The 25,298-nt window shown below is 36.7% G+C and overlaps 1 protein-coding gene across 4 annotated transcripts in view; it reads right to left on the bottom strand.

The window, feature by feature from the left end:
• The window catches only part of LOC145694648 (uncharacterized), a 34,423-nt gene extending 14,177 nt beyond the window's left edge, over window positions 1-20,246 (bottom strand). The window contains exons 1-2 of one of the 4 annotated variants that reach the window (XM_081771070.1): window positions 19,907-20,244; window positions 11,429-11,579 (exon numbers count right to left, since the gene is read on the bottom strand). Coding sequence is in view for 1 of the 4 variants with exons in the window: in XM_081771068.1 (XP_081627194.1) it covers window positions 19,907-19,915 (9 nt within the window). In the remaining 3 variants the exon portion in view is untranslated. Of the gene's footprint in view, window positions 1-11,428; window positions 11,580-15,330; window positions 15,658-15,863; window positions 15,924-19,906 lie in introns of those variants that run through there. The other 3 variants (XM_081771072.1, XM_081771071.1, XM_081771068.1) reach the window with 3 other exon arrangements.
• Between the last annotated feature and the right edge of the window lie 5,052 nt (window positions 20,247-25,298).

A 25,298-nucleotide genomic window follows, 5' to 3' on the forward strand; every position in this document is an offset into this window, starting at 1 on the left:
TTTTGAAGAAATCTTTCCGAAGCTGCACACTGAATTCGTCTCACAATTCACCAATGATCTACCAATAGGACCAGACAAAATACCAGTAGTCACATCATCAATTTCTTTCAGTAAATGATGAAGTAGTAGTTCAATGATGTGCAATAAACGTATGCATCACTGCAAGGGTCTCTCTAAATGGTTTTCGAGCACTCTAATCATCATCCTTTTGACCCAACATTAGTATTAGTACCATCGCAGCCGATAGCTATCATATCTCATAGGTCCACATTATTTTCTTGTAATTCCCAGTAGATGGAACTAGCAGTATTCTTTGCCAATGCTGAAACGTCAAAGAAGCATGGCTGAGAAATTTATTACCCGGTTCTTCAAGGACACAATAATGATCTTTCCTCTTCGTATCTCTATGACTTCCGGAGCCGGACATTGCGAGTGTTTGGTCTTTCTTCCCATCAAAATAGATGGTGAAGGTTTCTCTTTATTAACAGTCACTTCAGTTCTTACACTTTTACGATTTTTCGCAAACTCTCTTTGTATTTTACTTCTATCAATAATGTTTTGCAGCTGCTCTGGCCTTATAATATTAAAATCTTCCAAAACTTCAGTAGCAATAGCTGCAATTTTTCTTCCAGTCAAGCCGATTTTCTCCTTCACTTTTGCTAATGTTGGGAGGAATTTTCTCATTTCTATGCATCTAATCTCCGATTGTTTTCTTGTCTTTAAAGGATACTTCCAACTAAAATCAGGATCTACTCCAGCTTTAGCGTGTTCTTTATTGCCTTCGTTTTTTGTTTCCAAAGATGACGAGGAGTCTAAAGATTCAATAATGTAACTGGTACTGTTTTGGTTGAAAGTTTGACCGCTAGTTATCCTTTTGGCTTTCCTTTCTTCTCTTTTCTTTATCCAAGTAACATCAATACCACCAATTACCATTTTTCTAGTTATCCTTTGGTCTGATAAAATACTCTCTCCGATTCAGGCATTTTGAGTGTCCTGTGCAACGACACACCGTGAAATCTAAACACTTGCAAGCTGCTATATCAAATGGTTTATTGCCCTGCTTCTTCAATTTTTGTAATTTATTTTTTCTTTCATGCTCCTTCTTACTGCCAATTTTAAAAATATTTTCAATTTCCTATGGTAACTGTTGACCACTATTGATACACAGCCGAGCGAAACAACAGGAATTGAAACACGTTACCAAATGTCTTCCACCTTTTCTGCTACCTTCGTGGAAACCAAATTCTCTGCTGGTTCTTTACTTCCGCCCCCTTCAGCTGCTGACGCGTAAATAAATAACATGCCATAACGTCTTCGTAAGTTGGAAGCGTTCTCTAGTCGCAACCTTTGGCACTACGAAACACCTCTTGTGCTCTTGACATATTCTACCTGGTTGATTTTGCCATCTTTCTTCTTTATAGCACAAAACAAAACCACCAGATGTTAGGCTGTAATACAGTGGTAGATAATAAAGCCATCAGTAACTACAAAAGCGCAAAACTAATCAAATCACTAACGTAGCAACACGGCCGCTAACCAGACACGTGCCCCGAGCAGAGGTACAACACACTAATAACAATCGTCCGGCTGCCAAACAGTTGCACAAGACTTTAGCACCTGCACGAGCGCGCGCCCTGATTTCGTTCTGTACCCTCTTATCTCCACCCATCAAACTATTATACTAGTGACTTAGTACTGCCAACAAGTTCATTATAGACTGTTCATATAGTTCAAAGACTGTTACTAAATAGCAAAAAAACTTCTTTATGGCAAACTAGCAAATTGCTTATAGTTGATCACTTTTCGTCTAATTATTCCCAAATTTCAGGGCCATTGCGCCCCGGCGAAAAGTAATTTTAGTGAATTAAAAGTTATTGTTGTTATCTACTGATACAGGATGCATCTTTTGCACCCTATCTACACTAAAACTTACAGTCTGCTTCCAGCGAAGATCTGCCAAATAGTTACATAGTAAATGGAAATTGATTTACAAAAATCGCAAACTTAAGGCCCCTTGCGCCCCGGCTAAAAATTATTTCAGAGAGCTGAAATTTTCTATGGTAAAGTATTATGATATGATGCAACTTTTGCCCCCTATCCAAATTCGTATTTCGAAAAAAAATTTTTCGCTCCACCCTAGTGATTACTGAACCATTAGCCTCATTTCCCACACTGGAAAGATTACTACGCGCATACTGAACGGGCGGCTGGAAAGTAAGATAGAAAATATGTTGGAAGAAGATCAATTAAGATTGCGGAAAGGAAAAGGCAACAGATATGCTATTGGATTGATGAGAATTATATCAGAAAGAGCTCTTGACGGGAAGGGTGTTTTGCTTCGTCGATTTGCAAAAAGCTGTCGAGCGAGTCAACTGGACCAAACTTCCGAAAATAGTTAAAGAAATCGGGATCAACTGGAGATACCGACTACTCATTCGAAACCTGTACATAGGACAACGAATTAAGTTGCATTGAATAAAGGAAAAATCAATAGCGAGAAGATTGGAAGAGGAATCAGATAAAGATGTAGTAAGTCGCCCAAATTATTCAACATTTACAGTGAATGTTTAATGAAGGAAGAATTAATGAGAATTAAAGATTTCAAGATTAGAGGGCAGATTTTAAAGTCAGGTAACAGATGGTATGGTTATTAGAGCTAGAACCAAAGAAGTATTACGGGAGATGATGGATAAAACATAGTTGACATTGGGAAACAATATGGAATGGAAATCAGTGTCGAAAAATCGAAAGTCATGAGAATATCTCGTGGAAACGCGCCCCTACGGGTCAGAGTAACAAACAGAACTTGAGGTAGACCATTTCAAATATCTGGGAAGTATTTTGACGAGACACGCTTACTGCATCAAAGAGAGAAGGTCAAGAATTGCCGTAGCCAAAGAAGCATTCAACAAGAAAAGATCACCCTTAACAAGCAGACTTAATATTGGACTAATGAAGAAGCTGGTCAAGTGCTATATAAGGAGTAATGGAATGCATAGTTCATAGACTTGGACATTACGGAAGTTAGAGATATTTAGAAAGCTATGAAATGTGGTGTTGGAGAAAAACAGAGAAGATAAAATGGACAAAGAGAGTAACAAACGAAGATGTGTTAAAACAGGTAGGAAAAGGGGACGCATTTAGCCAGCATTATCCATAGGAAGGCCAATTGGGATACATCTTGCGAAGAAATAGTCTTCACATCACCATAGAGGAAAAGACGAAAGGAAAGCAAGGAGTAGGAAGAAGAACCAATTGATCGTTGATTTAAAAAAAAATAAACGAAAATATTGGGAGTTAAAAGAGGAAGCTGAATATCGAGAAACGTTGAATGAAGAAATATTACGAGGCCCGAACTAAGAAAGCAAGAAAGAGAGAAAAAATCATTAGTCCTAGGACCCGTCAACAGATAATAATAATAACTCAAAGGTCAAATCTCGTTACCTGTGATGATAATCCTTAAAAGATCTGGAAAATTTTCAAACTGCTCTAGAAGATCACTACACCATCTTTCCTGCTGTATTTCTGTTGAGGAACGATATTTCCTCCTCAACAGTGACCAGTTCACCTGTGAGTGTCGTGGTTGAAAGTGGGGCGGTAAAATGGACCACCTGACAGACTTCCAAAGAGGCATGATCGTTGGTACTCGTCTGATTGGTGCTTCAGTGGAAACAGTGGCGAACATAATGGATGTATCGAAAGGCACTGTGTCCAATATCACGAGGGCATACACAATTCATGGACAAACGACGTCTGCAAAGCACAACAGTGGTCGTAAGACAATCCTGTCAGATAGGGACCGGAGGGTATTAAAACGGATTGTAGCAGCTAAAAAGAAGACCACTGCAATGAAAATTACGTCTGAACTCAATTCCGGCCTAGAGAACCCGGTTTAATCGAAAATAGTGTGACGGGAACTTCATACAATGAAAATTCATGGCAGGGCCGCTATCGCCAAACCCCTGGTCACATCAGTAAATGCGAAGAGGCGTATCCAGTGGTGCAAGGACCACAAGTCGTGGACTCATGAGGAGTGGAAACACGTAATGTAGTCCGATGAATCGACCTTCATCTTGTTTCCAACAACCGGTCGTGTTTACGTATGGAGAACACCGTCGCAGTCCTATGATACAGACTGTCTGCTCCGAACTGTAAAGCAGGGGGGTGGTTCTGTTATAGTATGGGCAGTGATATCCTGGTTTTCTTGCAGGTCCCATCATAGCCCTGCATGGAATGATGAATGCTAAGGCGTATGAGGCCATTTTGGGGGAGCAGGTTCTACCCATGGCCCAAATATTGTTCCCCGATGGTGATGGTATCTACCAAGATGATTTGGCACCCTATCACGCTGCAGAAACGATGAAATCATGGTTTGAGGAGCATGACCAGGAGCTATCACACCTCCCCTGGGCCTCACTATCACCAGATCTGAACATCATTGAGCCATTGTGGGAGTTAGAAAGGCGTGTTCGGTCTCATTACCCTCCACCAGCATACCTTAAGGAACTGGAGCATGTTTTGGAGGAACAATGGTACAAAATTCCACACACCACGATTCAGGAGGTGTATACGTCCATTCCACGTCGGATCCAAGCTGTTTTGGACGCAAAAGGAGGCCCCACACCATACTAGGTATGATTTTAACACGTTGGAAACGTTTTAGATTTTCTGTCCAACCTCTGTATATACAAAACAAACAAAAAAGTTTTTGCTGTTTTTGATGTCCCATTAATCATGCGCTCACAGAGAGGAAACGAAATGAAGTACATGCCTGCCAAGCGATGAGGAGTTAGTCTAACCATTGACTTTCAGTAATATAGGCACGTTGCACACATATACAGCAGTCATAGCTCGTCCAATGTCGAACAGAGATGAAGGTATCGAAGCAGCCTGTTCCCGCGTGTTTCTTGTACGACTTTAAAGTGGGCCTGTCAGCTGCCGCATCAAATCGCCGTATATGCCAGGTATTTGGGGAGAATGTGTAAACGAACACACCGCTAGGCATTGGTGACAGAAATTCCGTTCGGGAGATGTGAACCTTTCGGATGAACCTCGCAATGGACGACCACATGTGCTGGATGACGACACACAGAGCAGCCATCGAGAAGGATAGTGGTCTAACATGTGTTAAACTTATAGAAAAGTTCCAGGTTTTCACTAAAACAGTCAGACTGCAACTGCATGGGACAGGGCAGTCAAACAAGTTAAGCAAGTAGGTACCCCACACATTGTCAGTCGCCAACAAGGAACAACGAGTGACAGCCTGTTTGTCATTACTCACTCGGCAACTGAACACACCTATCTTCGATCGCTTGTTCACTGTGGGTCCTCTATGACACTCTCAAACATACCAGACAAAGGTTGTTGCCATGTGACACTGCGCCCCACACCTCAAAACCACCTCTGTTCGCACGAAAGATTATGCTTTCTGTATAATGGAATTATCGGCAGGTGGTGTATTACGAGCTCCTTCCACCTGGTAAGACTTCACTGTTGACTTCTACTCTCTGCAGCTGAAAAAGGCACACCATGCATTGCGGCAGAAGGAGCCGGTATTGGTGAATCGAAAGGGTGTGCTGTTTCTGCTCGACAATGCCAAGCCACATGTGGCAAACAGAATGTCGAGTCCCTTCAACAACTTGACTGGAAGACAATGTCATGCAACATACTCACCGGATTTGTGCCAAAGATCCTGTTTTATTCCCTCGACAACCACCTCCGTGGAGATCCTTTGGAAATGAGGGAGATCTACGGAACGCACTGACGCACTTCTCTGTATCCACGACCATCTTTGTTTTATCATCAGGCTTTTGTGCAGCAGCAGGAACGCTGGCCGAAGGCGTTGGATGCTGGTAGAGATTACTTTGAAACCTAATGGCACGCAAACCCTACGGTGTTATTTTCTGCATATGAACAGTTATTTCTATGCTGTGACTGTTCTTGATTTTCTTTCTTGCTTCTTCAATGTAGAGATCAAACAAAATTGGTGACAATGAACATCCTTATCTAACCCGTTCCAAATTGTTGCTTTCCTCTCTCTCTTTCGACCGCAATTTTTGCCTTCTATTCTTCCTGCAATATTATCCGCTCCTTTTGAACGTTTTGTTCAATTCTACATTATCAAACTCCTTTTCCAGGTTCACAAATACTACGTAAGTTGCTCTTCCCACTCGATTTCTTTCTTCTAGCAATCCTATTAATACAAGTACTGCTGCCATCGTTCCCGTTTTCTTTCTGAATCCAAAGTGGTCATCTGCTAGTACTTCTTCTATTTTGGTTTCTGTTCTTCTATAGAGTATCTTTGTAGATTCTTGAAGCATGCGTACGCAAGGTTGCCGTTCTGTGATTCTCACATTCATCAGAACCTACTGTTTATGGTATTGCTACTATCTTGCTGGTCTGGAAGTCTGTAGGCACCAGGGCCGGCTCGTCCATATAGACAACCTAGGCGGCTGCCTAGGGCGGAATGGCAGGATTTTTTTTTAAAATTTATTATTATTAATTATTATTATTATTATTTTACATGTAGGTTATGAACATTAGCCAAAACGTACGACGTGCCAGCGCCCTAGACATTTAGGAAGAGGAAGTTAATAAAAGTAGGATCACCGAAGATCGATTACTGCTCACTTATATAGTAGAGTGGGGGAACATCTACCTGGCATAGTACGTTTCCGTGTTCCCTGTTCCTCATTCTATGACTAAAGAAGATCTCCTGCATTATCTAAATATCCAGACTCCAGATGCTGCCAGAAATGTCATTGACCTAAAGTTTCTACATAAGGTAGTCAATGGAAACTTAAGGTCTGAAGCCTACTTCAAGAAATATCTCTTCACATTCCTACCTGTGTAGCACCAAATACCCACCTCTTCCACCTTTCCCGCCCCAGACTGTCGATTATTCAAACGTCCTTCTTTCACAGAGCACCAAATTTATATAATAAAATAACAACTGACGTGGACATTTTTTTAAGCTACTCAGCTTTTGACAGAATAATTACACAAATTAAAAATAACTAAAAATGATTTAAGAAACTTCATCTTTTGTTTTTTTAATTATTTTTATATTTGTCTATTGTTAATACATGTTCGTTATTTTTCCCTGTGTAAATGGCAGTCGTTATACTGTATCTGAGTATCCCTCCAAATAAATAAATAAAAAATAGACCCGACAGTCCTAGTGAAAGAGTTTCCAAGTATGAAAGCAGGGAAAGTACCGTTAAGGCTGTTGCTCAATTTATCTCAAATAGTGAGTGAGAGACTTACGGAAATATTAAAATATACTATCCCAACATCACGAACTTTATGTTGCTTTTTGCACTGGTGCAAACAGAACTGATTCTTCTATGATATTTGTTGAAATTATTAATGTATAATTTGTTCTAACCATGGGCGCCCAAAGGGGGAAGGCAGGGTGGGGTCCGGCCTCCTGGCTCACGAAAATTTATACGTAATATAGCAAACCATACGCATATTAAATACCAGACGTAATATAGCGAGCGTGGAATGGGCCCTCCCTAGAAAACTTTCTTCGGGCCCCCATGATCCTGACTGAGGATCTTTGGCTTTTCTTCACCAGTATTTTGGCATGAAGATTGTAAAAATATCAATTGAGTACGAGTAGTGCAAATCAAAGGCGTACACTTGCATAAAGAAATCGATTGTACAAATGATAATTTAGATCAACTTTAAGTATAAAAGAAATCCATTAAATATAAGTGGCACTGTTAATATTAAACAAATTGAAAAGAATTCGCAAAATGTATCGGTAAATATCGGTGTCCGTTTGCCGATACCGATACTCTCAAAAGTGGCCGATATCACCGATACCGATATATCAGTACATCCCTACTTCAAACTAAGACCTCAAGCCTTGATTACATCATCGTCAATTCTATGCATCCTTCTTATCAAATTGTCCAAAACTGCTCTTCTAATTTCGTTCCATTTTGCGCCAAGGACCTTCCAGAGAAGGTGCTTGCTCGCTAAGGTACTAATAGCAAATATATAAATACATTACTAAAACTATTAGTATTATTTCTTACGTTTGATGTAAAACCCAAATATTCTTCAGTAAAATTTGGTTTTCCAACAGTTCAGTTCAGTCATTTGTTGCTACTCTCCAAATAAGCATTTTGTAGAGTCAACACAAGCAATAGCGTAAAAATTCTTCTCAAATTTAAGAAGCTTAATGCTCGGAGTTCCGAAGACTATGTAACGCTTACTATTTCAAGTGCTGAATTCAAATTTCCGTACTTGTGGAAGTTTCGATGTTCAGTAAAGAAACCTCTATTTGCGGAAAAAAAAATCTGCCTGGTGAAAGAAGCGCTCGGGAAATTCCAGCGATTGAACGCAGGAGCATCGGAAATGAATACTTCAACAATAAAACTATTTGTTTTACGCTGAAAGATATTTAATTTGATTTAAGACATTTTGGAACAATTACTTTATAAAATATGAATTATATCTTTGGTAATTGTTTTAAATTAATTTTCAGGATAGAATCGTCTCGCAACAAGTGCTCGGCAAATTCCCGTAATTGAACGCACAAATTATCGGAAGTGAACTTCAACAGGAAAGCCATTTATTTTACGCTGGAAGATGTTTATTTCATATAAGACATTTTGAAATATTTATTTATTTTATACAACATGAATTGTATCTTTGTTTTAAATTAATAGACCCCTTTTGGTATTCATATTTGGGGAACGCCCGTCAGGCTTCTGGATGACTTGATCCACATTTGTTCATTTGTCTGCCAAGCTCCTTCATGGCTAAGCGTTTAGCGTACGCGCCTTCGGCGTGGACGACCCGGTTTCGATTCCCGGCGGAGCTCATCTGGTTCGGATTACACGTTATTCAGTAGGTCCCGTCTCATATAGCCTCGCTGCTGAAAGGGACGTTAAACACAAAATCAACTTAACTCGTTTGTCTGCCTCTGCTACACACACTACATGGTGCAACTAACGGTCTTTAAGTTGAAATTTTCAGAGCACAAGCACGAGACAATAAATTTCCTGTATAGATTTTGGCGGCATATCAACGTAAAATTTCAAAATGGCGGCAATTTTTCAAAATAGCAAGCATCCACGCTACAAAGCGCAATTTTCAGTCTTTTACGTTCAAATTTTGAAGGTGGAAGCACGAGATATGTCAAATTTGCTGTATAGATTTTCTCGGCGATCCAATAAAAATTTCAAAATGGCGGCCACTTTTCCAAAATAACAGTGAATAGAAATGGTTGCAAATTGTGACAATACAATCTTGAAATATTTAAAAAAAACAACGGTTAAACCCGAAAAAAAAAACAATTAAACCCGAAAAAAACATATGGGCTCAGGTGGGTTGGGCTTTTTCAAAAAAGGCCCGGGGTTTTTCAAATCCTGAAAAGTATACGACCTACCGTAGTCGAGTTAAGACTTCACTTAGGAACTAATATGAGCCCTATTCAAAAATTCATGTTTCAGAATCTTTAAGCACTCACGCAACAATTTTTATAGAGAAAGTTTGGCTAAGGGTATACAATTTGAAGTACTCACCAACTACCTCTGTAAAAAATATTGTGGAAGTACCACAGAATTCTGAAACATGGGTAGGGCACATACTAGTTCCTACGTGAAGTCTTGACCTGACTACGGTAGGTCCCATAGTTTTAAAGCTATGGACCTTTTAAATTCATATTGTCATGTTTTCGGCAGCCTATAACTCTGAAAGGAAACATTTGTGCACCCAAGTTGGTCTATACTTTTTATCTCATTTTGATGTCAGGAATCACCTCCCAAATGCTGTCTGTGTTATTTTGAAACACCCTGTATATACGCATATATATATATATATAAATCGTCGCTGCGCCTCGAAGAACCGCTATGTGACATTTTTGTCGAAAATGAGTTATGTAGTGCAAATAAACCTGAAAACTGTCATTCAGCGTCCCTTATAATGTCATAAGTGAATATTCAGTTGTTTCGTCACAACAATGAAAAATTATAGATTGAAATTAAAGGATTCTGGTTCTCATCACTTACACATTGATTAATGTATACAAATCATCTATGTGTTTATAAAGTCGCAAAAGGTGCTACGTGAACACAAAAATAGTAATATAATACTTTTGAAGCAAGCTACAACCATGTCCAGCGCATAATATTCGCAGAACCAATTTTATTGTGTTTCAAGTGTTTGCGTGTATTTGGCAAAATTTTAAGAGTTTGGAATGTTTTTTGCTTCTCCTGAAAAGTTGTGGTTTTAAGACATAGCGGTTCTTCGAGGCGCAGCGACGATATATCGTTTTCATTTACGTCTCAAGATATTCCGTTTGTTACAAACCTTCAATTTTTGAGACGTATTCAAATTTAAGATTGTTAGTGTAGTTCCATGTTCACTTACACGTTTTATATGCTGCACAAAATACTACCATAGTACTGTACCTCGACATCATTTTATATCTATTTTTCAAATATTACAGTTTATATATCTAAAACTCTAATAATTCCAATTTTCTACTATAAATAGAATATGAACTAAAGGTCACGTAGCGTACGTTTTGAAATTTTCGGACATCTTCAACCAGAAATATTTAAGTACAAACATCGACAAAATTCCCATGTGGACATATTTGATTCACTATAAACTCGCCATTATTCATTTCTACAACCTCACATTTTGTACAGGTGTACATTATGTGGAAGCAAATACAATGTTTATATAGGACATATTTGGCTCAAATCTTTCCACGCTTTTCCTGGCTTATAAATGATAATTTGACTTATGCTCAATCATGAATTTAAGACATTACTTGAGAGTTCGCAGTTAAAATGGTTAGAAGGGTTAGCACTTCATTCATTGTACTTCAAATAGTGTTTGTCCCATATTTGTATTACTTTACACTTTTGAGATATTGTATTTCATGTGTATACCAATTTTCTCATGATTTGTATTGTATTGTATTTATTTTCGTCCTTTTTCATACATTTAGCACTGTATTACAATGCATGTGAAGTGGACACGTCAATTATATATAAACAAAAAGTAAAAGAAATAATAATAATAATGTAAATTACATACATTAAATTAATACATTGGCACATGCGAAATGGAATTCCATTTTTCTAATCATACCGATATGTGTGCAAATTATTAGAATTTTCAACAGTGACCGTGCAGTGAAATTATCATACATCTTTTGCATTACTAATGAAGACATTTAAGTCTAACAGTATGCCTCGCCAACTTCGGGAGTAGAATAAGCACTGAGAGAACGACTGACGTCACATTTTCGAAACGTTAGCACGTGAGTCCCCTTTATTGCAACGACTTCAGGTTCAAAAATATCTATAAATTCTGGTAATGTCATATTACATGACTGTTTTTGATATTAAGTGTTATATGTTTTTAAATATACACATTTCTTCTAGGTCTTTTTACTTACCTAATTTGTTTCAGCAGGTAAAACTTCTAAAGGTTTTCATTCCGGATGTTTCACGACTTTATGGCATTTCTAACGAAAGACATGGTCATGTTCTAACAGATTCAAGGCAGTACACACAAACAATATTTCGGGACAAATCATCCACTGACACCTAACGAATACAAAATACATTAAATTTATGACCATTCCTAACTATATTCTACTATCTTTCTATGCTAAAACTATTATCTATTTTAAATTCTCTAACCAACAGTTAAAATACATTACACGGAAGAGTGACAGTAATAAATACATAAACCTCAAACAGAAACTGAAAGGAATATGATAATTATTTATACATTAATGAAAGGAGCAAACAATCGGAATTTTAGCACACCAAATCCTGTGTAGGTGTGAATTCAATGATACACAAAAGAGTGAAAAAGTGGATGACTAGACCGTGCCACTTTTTGACTCTTTGGATCATGAGAATGATTTGGAATTTTTTTAACTAAAAGTAAATGATCAATTTTGCTGCCAGCACAATGTAATGAAAATTTTACGATAAAATGTTTGAAATAAAGACCTTAGGACGCCATGTGTTGGCACTTTTCACTCCACAATAACGTTATACCGCCTTGTCTCGAGCTTATTCTACCTCTTTATATTCCGTGCACCAGCTTCCATGATGATAAAAGAAACTAATGTGCATAAGTATCTAATGACGCAACAAACAAGTTTTCATGTATAGGGCATACATTTTCTTAGATTGCAGTAAATGCTTTTATAATGTCCATTGCTTACAACAAAGAGATTCTCAAAAAAAAAAAAAAAAAAAAAAAAAACACTGATTCACTTCTGGATCTTGATAGTAGACTAACTGAAACTTACACGAGATTTACTTTATGTAGTCACTTATAGTAAGGTAATAAAGGCAATCAGTGTAAAATGATTAATTATAGAGAAAAACGAAGATAAATTATGGACTGTGTGTGTTCGCGTATTGATGTGATATTAGGTAAATAGGCAATAGAGCATCATATGGCAATGTTTCAAAGCCACTTTTTTATTAACTAACTTAGGACGTGAATGCTTCAGTAATGGAGGGAAATACAGAAATGAAGAGCGGAAACTAATAATGGAAGTATTGCATCTGAACCAAATGTGCTGAGGTGCCGCAAAATTTTGAGTGCTATCTCATTATATAGGCGCATACATTTGTAAAAAACACAGAAGAGATATCTTAGTTGATTTCAGAATAGGATTATACAAATAAACAATACATACCGGGATATTAGTCTTACATTTAATAAGGCAGAAATAAGAAACTGAAAATGTGTTCTTTACAATGTAGTACTCCGTAAAAAAGACATGATGAAAAGAAGTGCTACGTTAACACAGTATACATAATAGGGTTGGCTGGTTCAAACCTCGTTTTAAACCAGCTGTTTTTTTTAAGTTAAAAAAAAAAAACGAAAAATGTTTAAATCCTGTGAATTTCATGGTGACATTTCTACATATTAAACCATCCGCATTACGTTTATCTACTTTTCACCTTTTAATCAAGGGGTCCCGTGTTCAAATCTCGGTCGAACCACAACCCATCTTTCAAGCGTAAACCAAGTAGCGGTGTCTCTTTAAACGAAAGTCTTCTCCGTGATAACCTTGGTATTTCATAAGGATTTTAAGCCTAAACATACGAAACGAAGGCAAATTATATATTTCTACTTGAATGAATGCCTGTTGTTCTATAAAGCCTAAGTTGCTTAAACATATTGATAGAAATTGGCAAAATTTATAAACTACTTACGTAGCTTCAGATCAGCTTGGATTTGACTTTGTTTTAATTTTATTGAATGATATCTACATACCAAATTTGTAATTTAATACCTTAGTTTTAGCGTAGTGATTATGACAAGTTGACCTTAAAATTTTACACACAAATACCTTTAAATAACAGCATTTTCCCAATGGCTAAGGCGGGAGTTTCCCGATTTGTATATAATTCTGTATAATGTTTTTACTTGTTGAACTGTTTATCTTTTTGTCCTTCTGAAATGGCTCTTGACAATTATATTAACAAGGAGGCCTACGTAAAGATAAGTACAACGTATTTTTATCAAGAGTCCTTCGTGAGTGAGTCGGCAATCGCATTTGTGACCAATCAGCCCCGGTTTCGTATCCAAATGGACAATCTCTCTTGGATGTAAGCCGAGAAGTGGTTTGGATTCCGCTTTAAGCTTATGTGACCCCTTCCAGTATAAACTTGTTGTTGCATAACAACACCAAGGCGAAACAAACTAATTTCTGTCCACATCCAATATAAATACATAGAGTAAATTATTTAAAAAAAAAAAGTTTAAACCAAAACTTGTTTTTTTGGTTTTTTTTCAATAAAAACCATGGTTTTTGCCAACCCTGATACATAAGGTGTTCATATAAGTGTCGCAATGCTGTGCGAAACACAAGGTATGATTATGTAGTTTTTCCACCAACTCCGTTCATGCTTATAGCCACCGTTGCTGATACGCCTGCTCCCTACGGGAACACACACTAGCTTCCCCTCGGGCTCGTGCCCTGACTCGGCTCGGTATCATTAGTACTTCTTAGTTGCCACTTGGCACAAGTTGGGTTGTGTTTCTACGTTAATTCGTGGATTACAGAACTGCAGTTTTTATGTCATATATGTACACGCTGCAATTATACTTAGCTCTCATAGTCCATCTCCACCTGTAACGTCCTATTTTAGGGCCATAAAAATAAACGAAAAACATACCAAGTAAAATCTTAGATTGGATTGAAAAAAAAATTCAACGTATTCAAAATTCAATCCAATATTTAAAAAATCAGAATGAAAATCAATGATGATTTCTAATTTACACGCGCAACGGGAATTTAACATTTATCACAGGTTCTTGCTATAGCGGTATACCCTCCATGAGATTTTAGTCGATGTGCAATCTAGCACATGTTCGACACAAACTTAAAATGTACCTTATTAACTTCCGATAAACACTATTACAATTGTACGTAATTTACATATTCATAGCTTGCCGGTACAAAGAAGAAAGAAAGAAAAAAATTAAACATATAGATGATACATTATTGGCAGCTTTTTTGGCAGGTTAACATAGATTATTACGCTCCAATGGAACAATCCTATTAATTCTAACTATTCATTGATCCATTTATTTTTCATTCAAGACTCAGGAAAGTGCCAGGAATAAATAAATAAAAAAAAATGAAGAAGAATTATGTTCCGTGCACTTGTCACGTATTGCATATGTGCCCACTTGTGTCATCTCCACTTCTATATACTACATTATTATTATTATTCCTCCTTAGGAATCATTTCATAACATATGTTTGTAGCATATTCTAAATTTGTTTCTATGACATTGGGTCACATTTTCTATAACATAACAAACACTACATTGACTATGAATATGAATGAATATGATATATATACAAATGAATATGACAAAAAAAATACATCTACAATATTTAGCACTTTCCTGATTATACTGCGAACATGACATTTTACTCTATGGATCAATATATTCAAGGAAAAGAAAAGAAACAAGTTGAGCATAACTAACCTAACCTTTAAAACTACATAAGGACATCACGTTAGAAATCTGTACCGGAAGCTAAGTTTATGATTTTACCGAATGCATACTACAAATTTAATAATAGTATTAGTGGATTAGCGATAATATTACGATGAGACTATTAGATGCGTAACGCAACAAGAAGCACTATTCGCACATGATTGACATGTTACTATTGAATACTGATGAAAAATTTAAGCAGTTAATGTTTTCAGAGTTTCAAAATTTAAAACACAAATGGTACCGTATATTAGGTTGTTCTCAGTCCGAAGGATTCGATAAAGAGAAAAAAAAGGTAAAACTTGATTTTACCTGCTTAAGGGTTGTCTACTTCACCAGAACCCTCCTAGTGCAAACCTCTACATCCCAATGAAGGAACTTGATCCAGGACTGTCACTAGTGATGTCTACAGCCAAACGACCGGTTGCCCCGAAGATTTCATCAAAGGCTGGGTCGATCTTCTAGTGACGCATTTCATCCAAAACAATTTAATTAAAATTTTGAGTAGGACCTCCAAATTTCTTTGCCTAAATAGGTTAGTCCAGATTAAATTTTATACACTTTGATCCTAAAGTAAGCCAATTTAGGCTGTTAAATGTCGAAAAGTTTCAGGAGGCCTACAGCGTCACTGATTTCGCTTCAAATAAAAATGGTGGAGCGTCATGCATTGCTTGGCCATTACAAACCCCACTATTCTGCAATATTCCATATCGCAGAACATAAACATTATTATAATTACCACCTTAAATTTTGAAAATCTAATGGATTATCAACAAATACGATATATTAAATTACATTACCAGTTCTTCAAACTCAGATTCAAAATATTTAGACCCATTACTTACTTATTCCTGGTCGAACAACCAATCGTATCCTCTAATCTCTCCGAAACGAAAATGCTGTTAATCGCCATGTTTGATTTTACTACCCATGATTCAACAGCATCGACAGCGAAGATCGAATCACCGATATTCGATTGCGGAATGTTTACGATTAACATTATAAGTAAGTTTTTAGTTAATAAGAATTTAACGCATTCATTATACGTTTTTACGTAGAAAATTTAGAAATATTCCGATAAACTGTTAGAAATTATTTGTGATTAATATTGGTTATATAAGGATATAATGTACAGTTATTGAATAAGTGTGCAGTTATTGTTATTGAATAACCTTGTCCCCCGAAAGCTTTTATTCATAGTGAAGAAACATTTCAACAACTAACAGTAATAACTAACCCATAAAAACAAATAAAACGTGTATTTTCACTAATGGCACGATTATACCAAATGGGGGCCACTTAACAAAACAACAGCAAAACAATAACAATGTAAAGTACCGGAAAAAGGGTAGTTACACACAGGGGTGCCCATCCCCCCCAAAGCTGATGGCGCACCCCCCCAAAACTAATAATCTCTTCCCTCCTCAAAACTCAAGTCCTCTAAAAACAATTGCCCAGTGTAGCAGTAGTTTTTATAGTACTAGTAATTGTTATTTCTGTTGTTGTTTTTATTTCCTGTAGTAGTATTATAGAATGCTTGTAGTAGTAGTAGGGGCAGTAGTAATTATAAAAATGGCATTACTTTTATTAGTAGTCTTGGTAGTGTGCAATACTAAATATGTTCTATAAGGATATTGAAGGATATAAAAACTTCTACACACTGTGTGTGTCACAGGTATTCTTTTTTTACAATTAGTAGTATTATTTTTTTCTTTACAAAATATTGATATAATTCCCTTGTACATGAAAAGTAAGACGCAAGTTACAAGTTATTGAGTTTGATACCAAAAGAAAATGTTATCCTCGAAATTAGCCTACAAAAAGAAGTTATATCCAACAAAAAACATTCCTGTAAAAGAGCCAAGTACGAGTGGCCTTAAAAAGAATTGAAATCACAAAAATAGGCGCCAAGTTCTGGTGGACAACAGTTACAAACACTCACTGGCTCACTTCAAATTTAGATTTGAAACTTGGCTGTTGTCTGTATGGTTACCACTAGCTCACAATTATGTCAAACTACTTTATAATGTTCAACAGACAACATAGGCAAGTTTCAAATCTAAATTTGAAAGTCATTCCTTGAGTGTTTGTAACTGTTGTTCACTAGAACTTGGCGCCATCCTTTTATATAGCAACTTGCGCGGTACCTCATTCATAGAGTTTCTAAGCAGGGGGTAGGGGGATTCATTCTCGAGATTAAAAAAAAAAATCGCATCGTGTTCCAATGTTATTCTGACGACAGCAAAATTACTTATTCGACATTAGAGTAAAATTCTTCCCCATTTTTTTTTATTCCCCCCAAATTTTTTTCTCGATGGCACAACTTGCGCCATTCATCCCTCCTGTCGGCGGCCCTTCTCTCTTAAATCGAACCAACTTTTCCTTTCATACGGCTACTTGCGCGGTACTTCATTCATCGAGTATCGAAGCAGGGGGTACGGGGGTCCACCCCGGAAAATTTTTGAAAATTAGCTTTCCAAAATCGTGTTTTAATGCTATTCCGACAGTAAAATTGCTAGTTCGAAAGTAGAGTAAAATCCTCCCCAAAATTTTTCTCAATGGCGCAGCTTGCGCCATACATCCCCCCTGTGGGCGGCCCTGGTTACACACCCATTAATACAACTTCTGCTTTAAGATACACTTCCTAAGGCCGTAAGAGTGCATTTCCTACTAGAAGTTTATATTACATGAATTTAAACTTTCCCTTGTATGGCAACTTAGCACAGGAAAGAAATATTTTCATATGCGTTTTGTAATTTTTTGAAGGCAGTAGGGGACATGTACAAACCGTAAATGTAGGTGGAAGTGACTGCACCTTTTATGTCGAGAACAGAGACCAACGAACCCCTGCGGGGCTTCCAACCCGTTCCTACTACTACTACTTATACTATGAATCTTAATTTAACGTATGAAACCATAAAACGACCGAATCGGAATAGAATATCGCAATAGAGTAGGTGAAAAAGATGGCCCCCAAAGATAAACAATAGCCATAATTTATTTACTTAATAGTGTAGAGGTTGCTTGAAGTGCTGGCTGGAAACATAAAAAGTAAGGATTCATTATTTTCGTTATTTTTGAATAAATGATGTACTTAGCGAAGAGCAAAGAAACCATGGAAGTAAGAAACATTTCTGATTAACAGTTAAGAATGAACGAAGGAAATGAAAAAGGAGTAAGGTATCTTAAAATAACGGGTTAAGTTTAGAGTTGCCCCTCCGTCTTTTATAAAAAATTAGGAAAATTTACAGGAGAAATGAGGTACGAAATGATGATTTGAGTTCTATGTGATGTTTACGTGTCAAAGTTTGGCAGTAAAGTTATGTTTAATAAGAGAAAAGATATGTAGAAGTGGGTACTATTTGCAAGACGCAGAAGATTCCGAGAACTGAACAGTATGGTAGTCGTATAGGATGGGGAATCGGTGCGTTGAATATGACATTTCCGCATTGAGTTTTACAGAATTATATAAAAATAATGAAAAAAAATCTATTAAATTTTCATGAGAACCATGGATTAATGAATTTAAGTGATACTTGAAGCTTATATGAGAACCTGTTTCGGTCACTGTTCTAGTCTAACTAAAGTCTTAGCAGGTAATCTAACAGAACTTAAACTAACCAAACCTAACAAACTAACCTAACCTAACACAACTTAGCCTAACCTAACAATTTTTAATGTTTTAACTGCATTTTTGTAGGTTGGAAACTGGAAGGGCAACTCTAAACTTAAGCCAAAATAACTACATATAAAAAGCTGCGGATATTCCGGTGTCTTTAAAGAAGTCCCATTTTGCAAGCATCCTTGTAGAAAATTTCGTCCAATACAATAGATTTTGGAATTATACTGGATATATTCACTATAATTGTGGTGTTTCCTAATCCGATGAAAATAAGGGTTAACTGCTGTATCGCCGGACCAATTTGAGGAAATTTACCGGGTCAATTGGAGAATTTATTTAAGTTTGTGAGGAAGAATTAATTAAAGTCAGGAACAATAAAAGTTCGAAAGTAGTTGTATTTGTTGGTTTTTTCTGATGATGTAAGCGGCACTGTATGTGGAGGCGGGTGGACTACTTCGCGGAGGTACACTTATTTTACTATACGGATTTATAGATTGTAAAATGTACAGAAAAATTTGGACAAGTCTCTAATTTGCCTATTTCATGTCGAGAACAGAACCCAACCAACCCCTGCGGGGCTTCTAACCCGTTTTTACTACTACTACTATCCCTACTCCTACTACTACAGTACTACTCTTATTCCTATCATTACATATACTATGGATCCGTATAGTATAACTGAATGCCTAATAACGTAATCTAATGCAACTTAGGCCTATGTTTAGCAGAAGGGGTCCAGCTCTTTTCTCTAAAAAATGTTATAATTTTGGTAATTTCTGTTCACATTCGGTTAGTTTAGGGTAGGGTTGGTTAGTTTAGGTTAGATTAGATTAGTTTAGTTTATGTCATATTAGTGTAGGGGTCCCGCATAAATTTCCAAAAATGATAGAATTTCTACTAATATTAGGTTAGTTTATGTTAGTTCAGGTTAGCTTGCGTTAGTTTTTGTTAGGTTAGGTTAGATTTGGTTACGTTATGTTTCGTCTAAGTACTTGCATCTTTCATTCCTCCTGTAAATTTTGTTTTTAACGTCCTTCTGGACCTCTTGTACTAAGCATACCTCGTAACTTAATGTAATCCAACCAAATGTAACCGTATACAGTACATTTTGGTAATTTTTTTTCGATTTTCAATTTGGTCCGGCGATACAGCAGTAGTGCCAAAGTACAGTAATTAACTGGATACTAACTCGCCTTCACTCGTTATTGCTTGCTCAGCGTTAAGTATTCAGCTCTGACAAAGGAATTAAACTATCTATTAACCTACCTTTATCATGTGTGCGGGCCATATTGCAGGACCTTTACCAATACAGCATTAATTAATGAAAAAATGCTCGAACAAATCTTAAACTGCACCAGTTAAATACATCTTACGTCGATGTCATTGTATTACTATTTCAAATCAAAATACAATCACTATAATTAGGTATCCCATTGCTGAAAACCTTTATATGTAAGACGATCAACGTCTTGATTAACAAAAAGCACCTCTATTTGCCTTTCTGAGTTCATACCGACTGTTTTAAGATTTATATTTGTTTCCCAACTAAATAACTGTCTGCTTGTTTGCTACTTCTTCTTCTTCTTCTTCTTTGCAATTTTCTTCATCTTCTGTGTGGTCTTCTTTCTCTTCTTCTTCTGTTATGAGTTGGAAATGTAACAGTAAAGTACCCTCTGTTTCTAGACCTGAGGTAACAGCAAGATGGAAGAAAGATCAAAATGGGGTAGGGATAAGAACTCTGAGAAAATTAAGAGAAGCTATTTTTATAAAAAGGCCTTGTGTCCATCTTAAACACAAATTAAACATAACTTTCTTACAAAGCTGTCTATATTCTTTATTATAAATTAACGAGAAATGTTACAGTTTCGGAAGTATATCACTTCCTTCTTCAGAATACTATTCCAACTGAAATCATAGATAACATAACATAATTTGTTATCTCTACCAATCAAGAATCATTTTTTCTTCTTTTTTTATTTCAATTCAAAATTCAATTCAGAATTCAAAAGAAAAAAATGATTCTTGAGTGGTAGAGATAACAAATTATGTTATGTTATCTATGATTTCAGTTGGAATAGTATTCTGAAGAAGGAAGTGATATACTTCCGAAACTGTAACATTTCTCGTTAATTTATAATAAAGAATATAGACAGCCTTGTAAGAAAGTTATGTTTAATTTGTGTTTAAGAGCAAAGCATCATACAAAAATGGAATCCAAGTTGAAAGGACCATGTCAATAAGTTGCATACAATAGAGAGTAGGAGTACATGCAAAAACCAAGTGATTACCTGTACCGAGGTCAGCTCCACAACCACTGCGGGGAGGCGGTTATTATTGCATCAGCGAAGATCGCTCTTCCGGTGATTACAAGCAGAATTTGTGGTAAATTTCCCTAGGTAAATTTACGACAAAATGAAACAGAATTTTTCTATAAAACCTGAAAAATACAGGGAAATTCTCGCGTTGACTAATTGACCAATATAAATGTTTAAATATTTGTTTGTCCTTCAAAAATAAACCAATACAATAGCAATGGTTTGCATGTGTGTGTGTGTTCACAGTAGCATAATTCGCACCCTTTGTTCACTGGGTTTATTTGTATTTTTCGTGCAGTTTTACTATACGGATCTATAGATTGTAAAATGTGCAGAAAAATTTGGGCAAGTCTTTAATTTTGTCGGAAACAGAACCTAACCAACCCCTGCGAGGTTTCTAACCCATTCCTACAACTACTACCACTCCTACTCCTACTCCTTTTCCTACCACTACTTATACTATGGATCCGAAGCAAACAATAAAAGAAATGTGGTTGACACTTCTTTCAATATAGCTAAATTAATCTTATCACATTTCTTCAGTCATAATAATTGGTCACTCAACAAACTAGGGAAAATTTCAAAGGAAAATTTTCAGTCGAGGGAAATTTTCTTAAGGAAACCTACGAACACTGAATATTTGCGGTGAATTCAAAAGAAAAAGATGGAGAAATGTGATGAATCTTTAAGCTTATCATTACTTCTGTCATATGAATTAGCCATTTAACAAACTAGGGAAATTTTAATAAGAAAATTGAATATTTTGTCAGTCGAGGGAAATTTTCGTAAGGAAACCTACGAACACTGGCGGTGAATTTAAAAGGAAAATATGGAGAAATGAGATGAATCTTTAAGCTTATCATTAAAGCTTATCATTACTTCTGTCATAGGAATTAGACATTCAACAAACTAGGGAAAATTTAATAAGAAAAGGGAAAATTTTGTCAGTCGAGGGAAATTTTCATAAGGAAACCTACGAAGACTGGTTATAAGCGGTGAATTCAAAAGGATAAGGTGGAAAAATTAGATGAATCTAAAAATGCTTATAAAATGCGAAATAATGCAGAACGTTGGAAATATAGATAATAGGCATGAGCACGGGTGGAAACAAGGTGAAAATTAAACAGTCCAGATTGAAAGTGCCAGAATCAAAAATTTATGAAGAACGGAAAGAAAAGGGAGGCGATATTGCTGGCAGAAATGGCAGGAGAAAATAATAATGGGTATCTGGACAAAGTATTATGTTCATTTTTTTTTTCTTTTGGCAAATTAGGTTTTGACTGACATGGTTAATGTCCGAAGTGCTTTTGCATTTGTGAGCAATAGATTTAAATAAAAATACGTAATAACGACGTTATTGGCAGAAAACAAAGGTGATGTGTTTTGGAATCATCATCTGCTGTGAGCAAAGTTAATAATTCCATTTATGTGGACATATCACCTCTATTTTTGTGAAAACCGTTAGTAGTAGTCACCTATTTGTTTGGAGATGTAACTTCTGTTTACTGTTGTAGAAGACACAAAGGTGTTCTGAATTTTACGCTGTTAGCATCGATTGTGATTGTGTACGCGCCTTTGGCGTGAGAGACCCGGGTTCGATTCCCGGCGGGAGCTTATGTGGTTCGGATTCCACGTTAATCAGTGGGTCCGTCTCATATAGCCTCGCTGCTGAAAGGGACGCTAAACTAAAATCAACTCAACTCAACTCGATTGTGATTGTGGAGTAATTAAGTAGTTCCATGAGGACTTAACAGTCAGATCCTAGAAGATCTACGGTAATAAGAAATTTATGAAAATTAAGAGACGGTTTCATGAAAAAATACAGTATGTATGTTATTTAATGGCTCTGTAGAAAATGACAGTGAACCCGTGGAATGTATGGTGAACATGTTAGGATAAGAATACATATTACAGGAAGTAACTAGAGAAGAAAGAGTTGAAGCAACTGATGGTAAGTCTTGTTTCCGCTGCAGTGCAATCGAGCGGTATGTGAAGATCGCAACTCCTGACAAACTTTGAGGCTTTCTTCGACTTCTTTTGTAAATAAAAAGATACGAAAATCTTTGAGTTTTACGTCCCACGGTTATGCCGGTTAGGCTAAAGGAGATGGTGAAGATGAGAAATGAATGAAATGGTGGAATGAAGAAAGTGGGAGGAAACAGGAGAACACCGAGAAAACCCACGCACACGGTAAAAAGATACGAATTCACTGCATTTTGTAAATAAAAAGATAAGAATTCAAAGAAAATAGATAAAAGAATTTATTTGATAATTGATACAATACCACTATCTTGTATCAAAGATCACTGTGTGTAAACTGAAATAAAACATAAGTTCAGACTCTTCGCTCGGATTTGGAAGGTTCAGTCAACGATTGTAGCGAATAAACTACACTTAATACATTGTATTGTACGTAAATTAGAGTATTCGTTGGAGTATTGAACTAAAGACTCGAGGTTAAAAATCAATAATGAGTGGTACGCATGGAGTTAGACAACAGCAACAACTTCGTAGAAATTTCTATAGCTTATCCAGACTTAAGAGTGGACTGTTGGCCTTATGGGGACAACGATGACAAGTAAAGCATTAAAATCAAGTGCAGAACAGATCGCGCTTCTATTATACTGCCGACTGATGTTGACCACTCACGTAGTAAAAAAAAAAAAAAAAAATCCAGACCACAACGATTAATAAATAATAAACTGACCACATTGAATCAATCGCACTCCAAAGAATCAATTCCTTCCATATCATCATCATCATCGAAGATTTCAGACGATTCTTCTTCAGAGGAATCTTCACCCAAATGAATAATCAATGGCTCAACATCATCTTGCAGCTCATCTGCTTTCCACATGTTACTTTCGATGTTTATCACATGCCTGACGTAGTTCTGTCAATTTTCTGTTGTTACACGTTCAAACGCTTCATGAATTAAATGTCCAACGTCTTTAACTTTGCATGTTCTATTATTTGCCCTAACGTAGTGTTTTATTTGAGACCACACGAGTTTAATAGGCTTGATCTCACAGTAATAAGGGGGTAATCGGAGAACAGTGTATCCTAATTCTTTTGCCCATTCGTCAGTCTTATATTTTTCATATTTAGGACGATGAATGCTTATTAGATCCATCAAATCTTTCTTTAACATATCCTCATCATACTCAGTCGTCTTTCTTCCAAGATTTGGTTGGCATTGGCTCCTTACGGAGACTATGATAGGATACATGGTCCATCATGATAACTGACTCTGGAGGAAGATTTGTGAGTAACTGATTCCGGAAGTATTCCTCAAACAAATCTCCATCCAATTCATCATGAGCGTCAGCCGTATTTTTCTTACACAAGAAAACCAATTTTGCCCCAACTATGAAAACCTGTTCGTTGCCAGTATGAACCAAAGCGTATCGCGGCCCACGACCTGTTGGATGTTTAAATCCGCAAAAAAGTCCATACAGAAAAGCTTGTCTTGCTGTTTTAATTGTTTTGTCTTTCCACTCTTTATCCACGGCTATCCCAATATTCACCCACGATTCGTCTATGTATACTATGTTTCTATTTTGATTTCGAAATTTTCTTATTTGCCGTAGATATTTGTGGCGCAACGACACAATAAAGCATGGCCTTACTCTGTCTAACCTCATAAACAAATTCGAGCTCTTTTAGAAGTACGGGGAACGTGAATCTTTTAAATTTCGGCAAATCGGGATCTGAATTTACCTGTTTGAGAACGGAATTGAATGTTGGTGGCAAATTTCTAAAGAACTCATGGACCTTTTGTCTGATCGCACTCCTAACAAATTCATTATATTTTGCAAATCGACTGTTCTTAGCAATTTTCTTTCTTAATCGCTTCTTGTTCGGTGTTACTAAAGGTCCACGTGATAACTCGCTTCGAATTTTGAAAACAGTTGTCCTGGAAGTTTTCGTGGCTTCAGCTGTTTCACTCGCGACCCAACTTATACTTTTACCCGGGTTTTTCTGCTTTAAATGATTAAACACGTTCATAACAATAACCCTTTCTTTGCTCTTCAACACTCTTACGCTTAAACGAGGTGCTGGCTGTAATTTCTTCAATTTTGATATATATTAACACACACTCATGCACTTATGCACACACAGACACGCGCGATTTTGTTCCCAGAACAGCACAGTAAGTAAATGAACACAATCAAGAAAATGCCGAATGTTCAGAGACCACACTCCGCCACACACTGCACAATAGCAAAGACACAACAGAGAAGAATATCGTCTGGAATCTGACATGAGTCATCTAGTGCGACAATAGACGATACAGTAGGTAAGCTATTGGCCCACGCATCGCACCAAACTGTCTCCCTATT

Source organism: Thermobia domestica, chromosome 9 (genome assembly GCF_964235325.1).
Source record: "Thermobia domestica chromosome 9, izTheDome1.hap1.1, whole genome shotgun sequence".
Taxonomy (NCBI): domain Eukaryota; kingdom Metazoa; phylum Arthropoda; class Insecta; order Zygentoma; family Lepismatidae; genus Thermobia; species Thermobia domestica.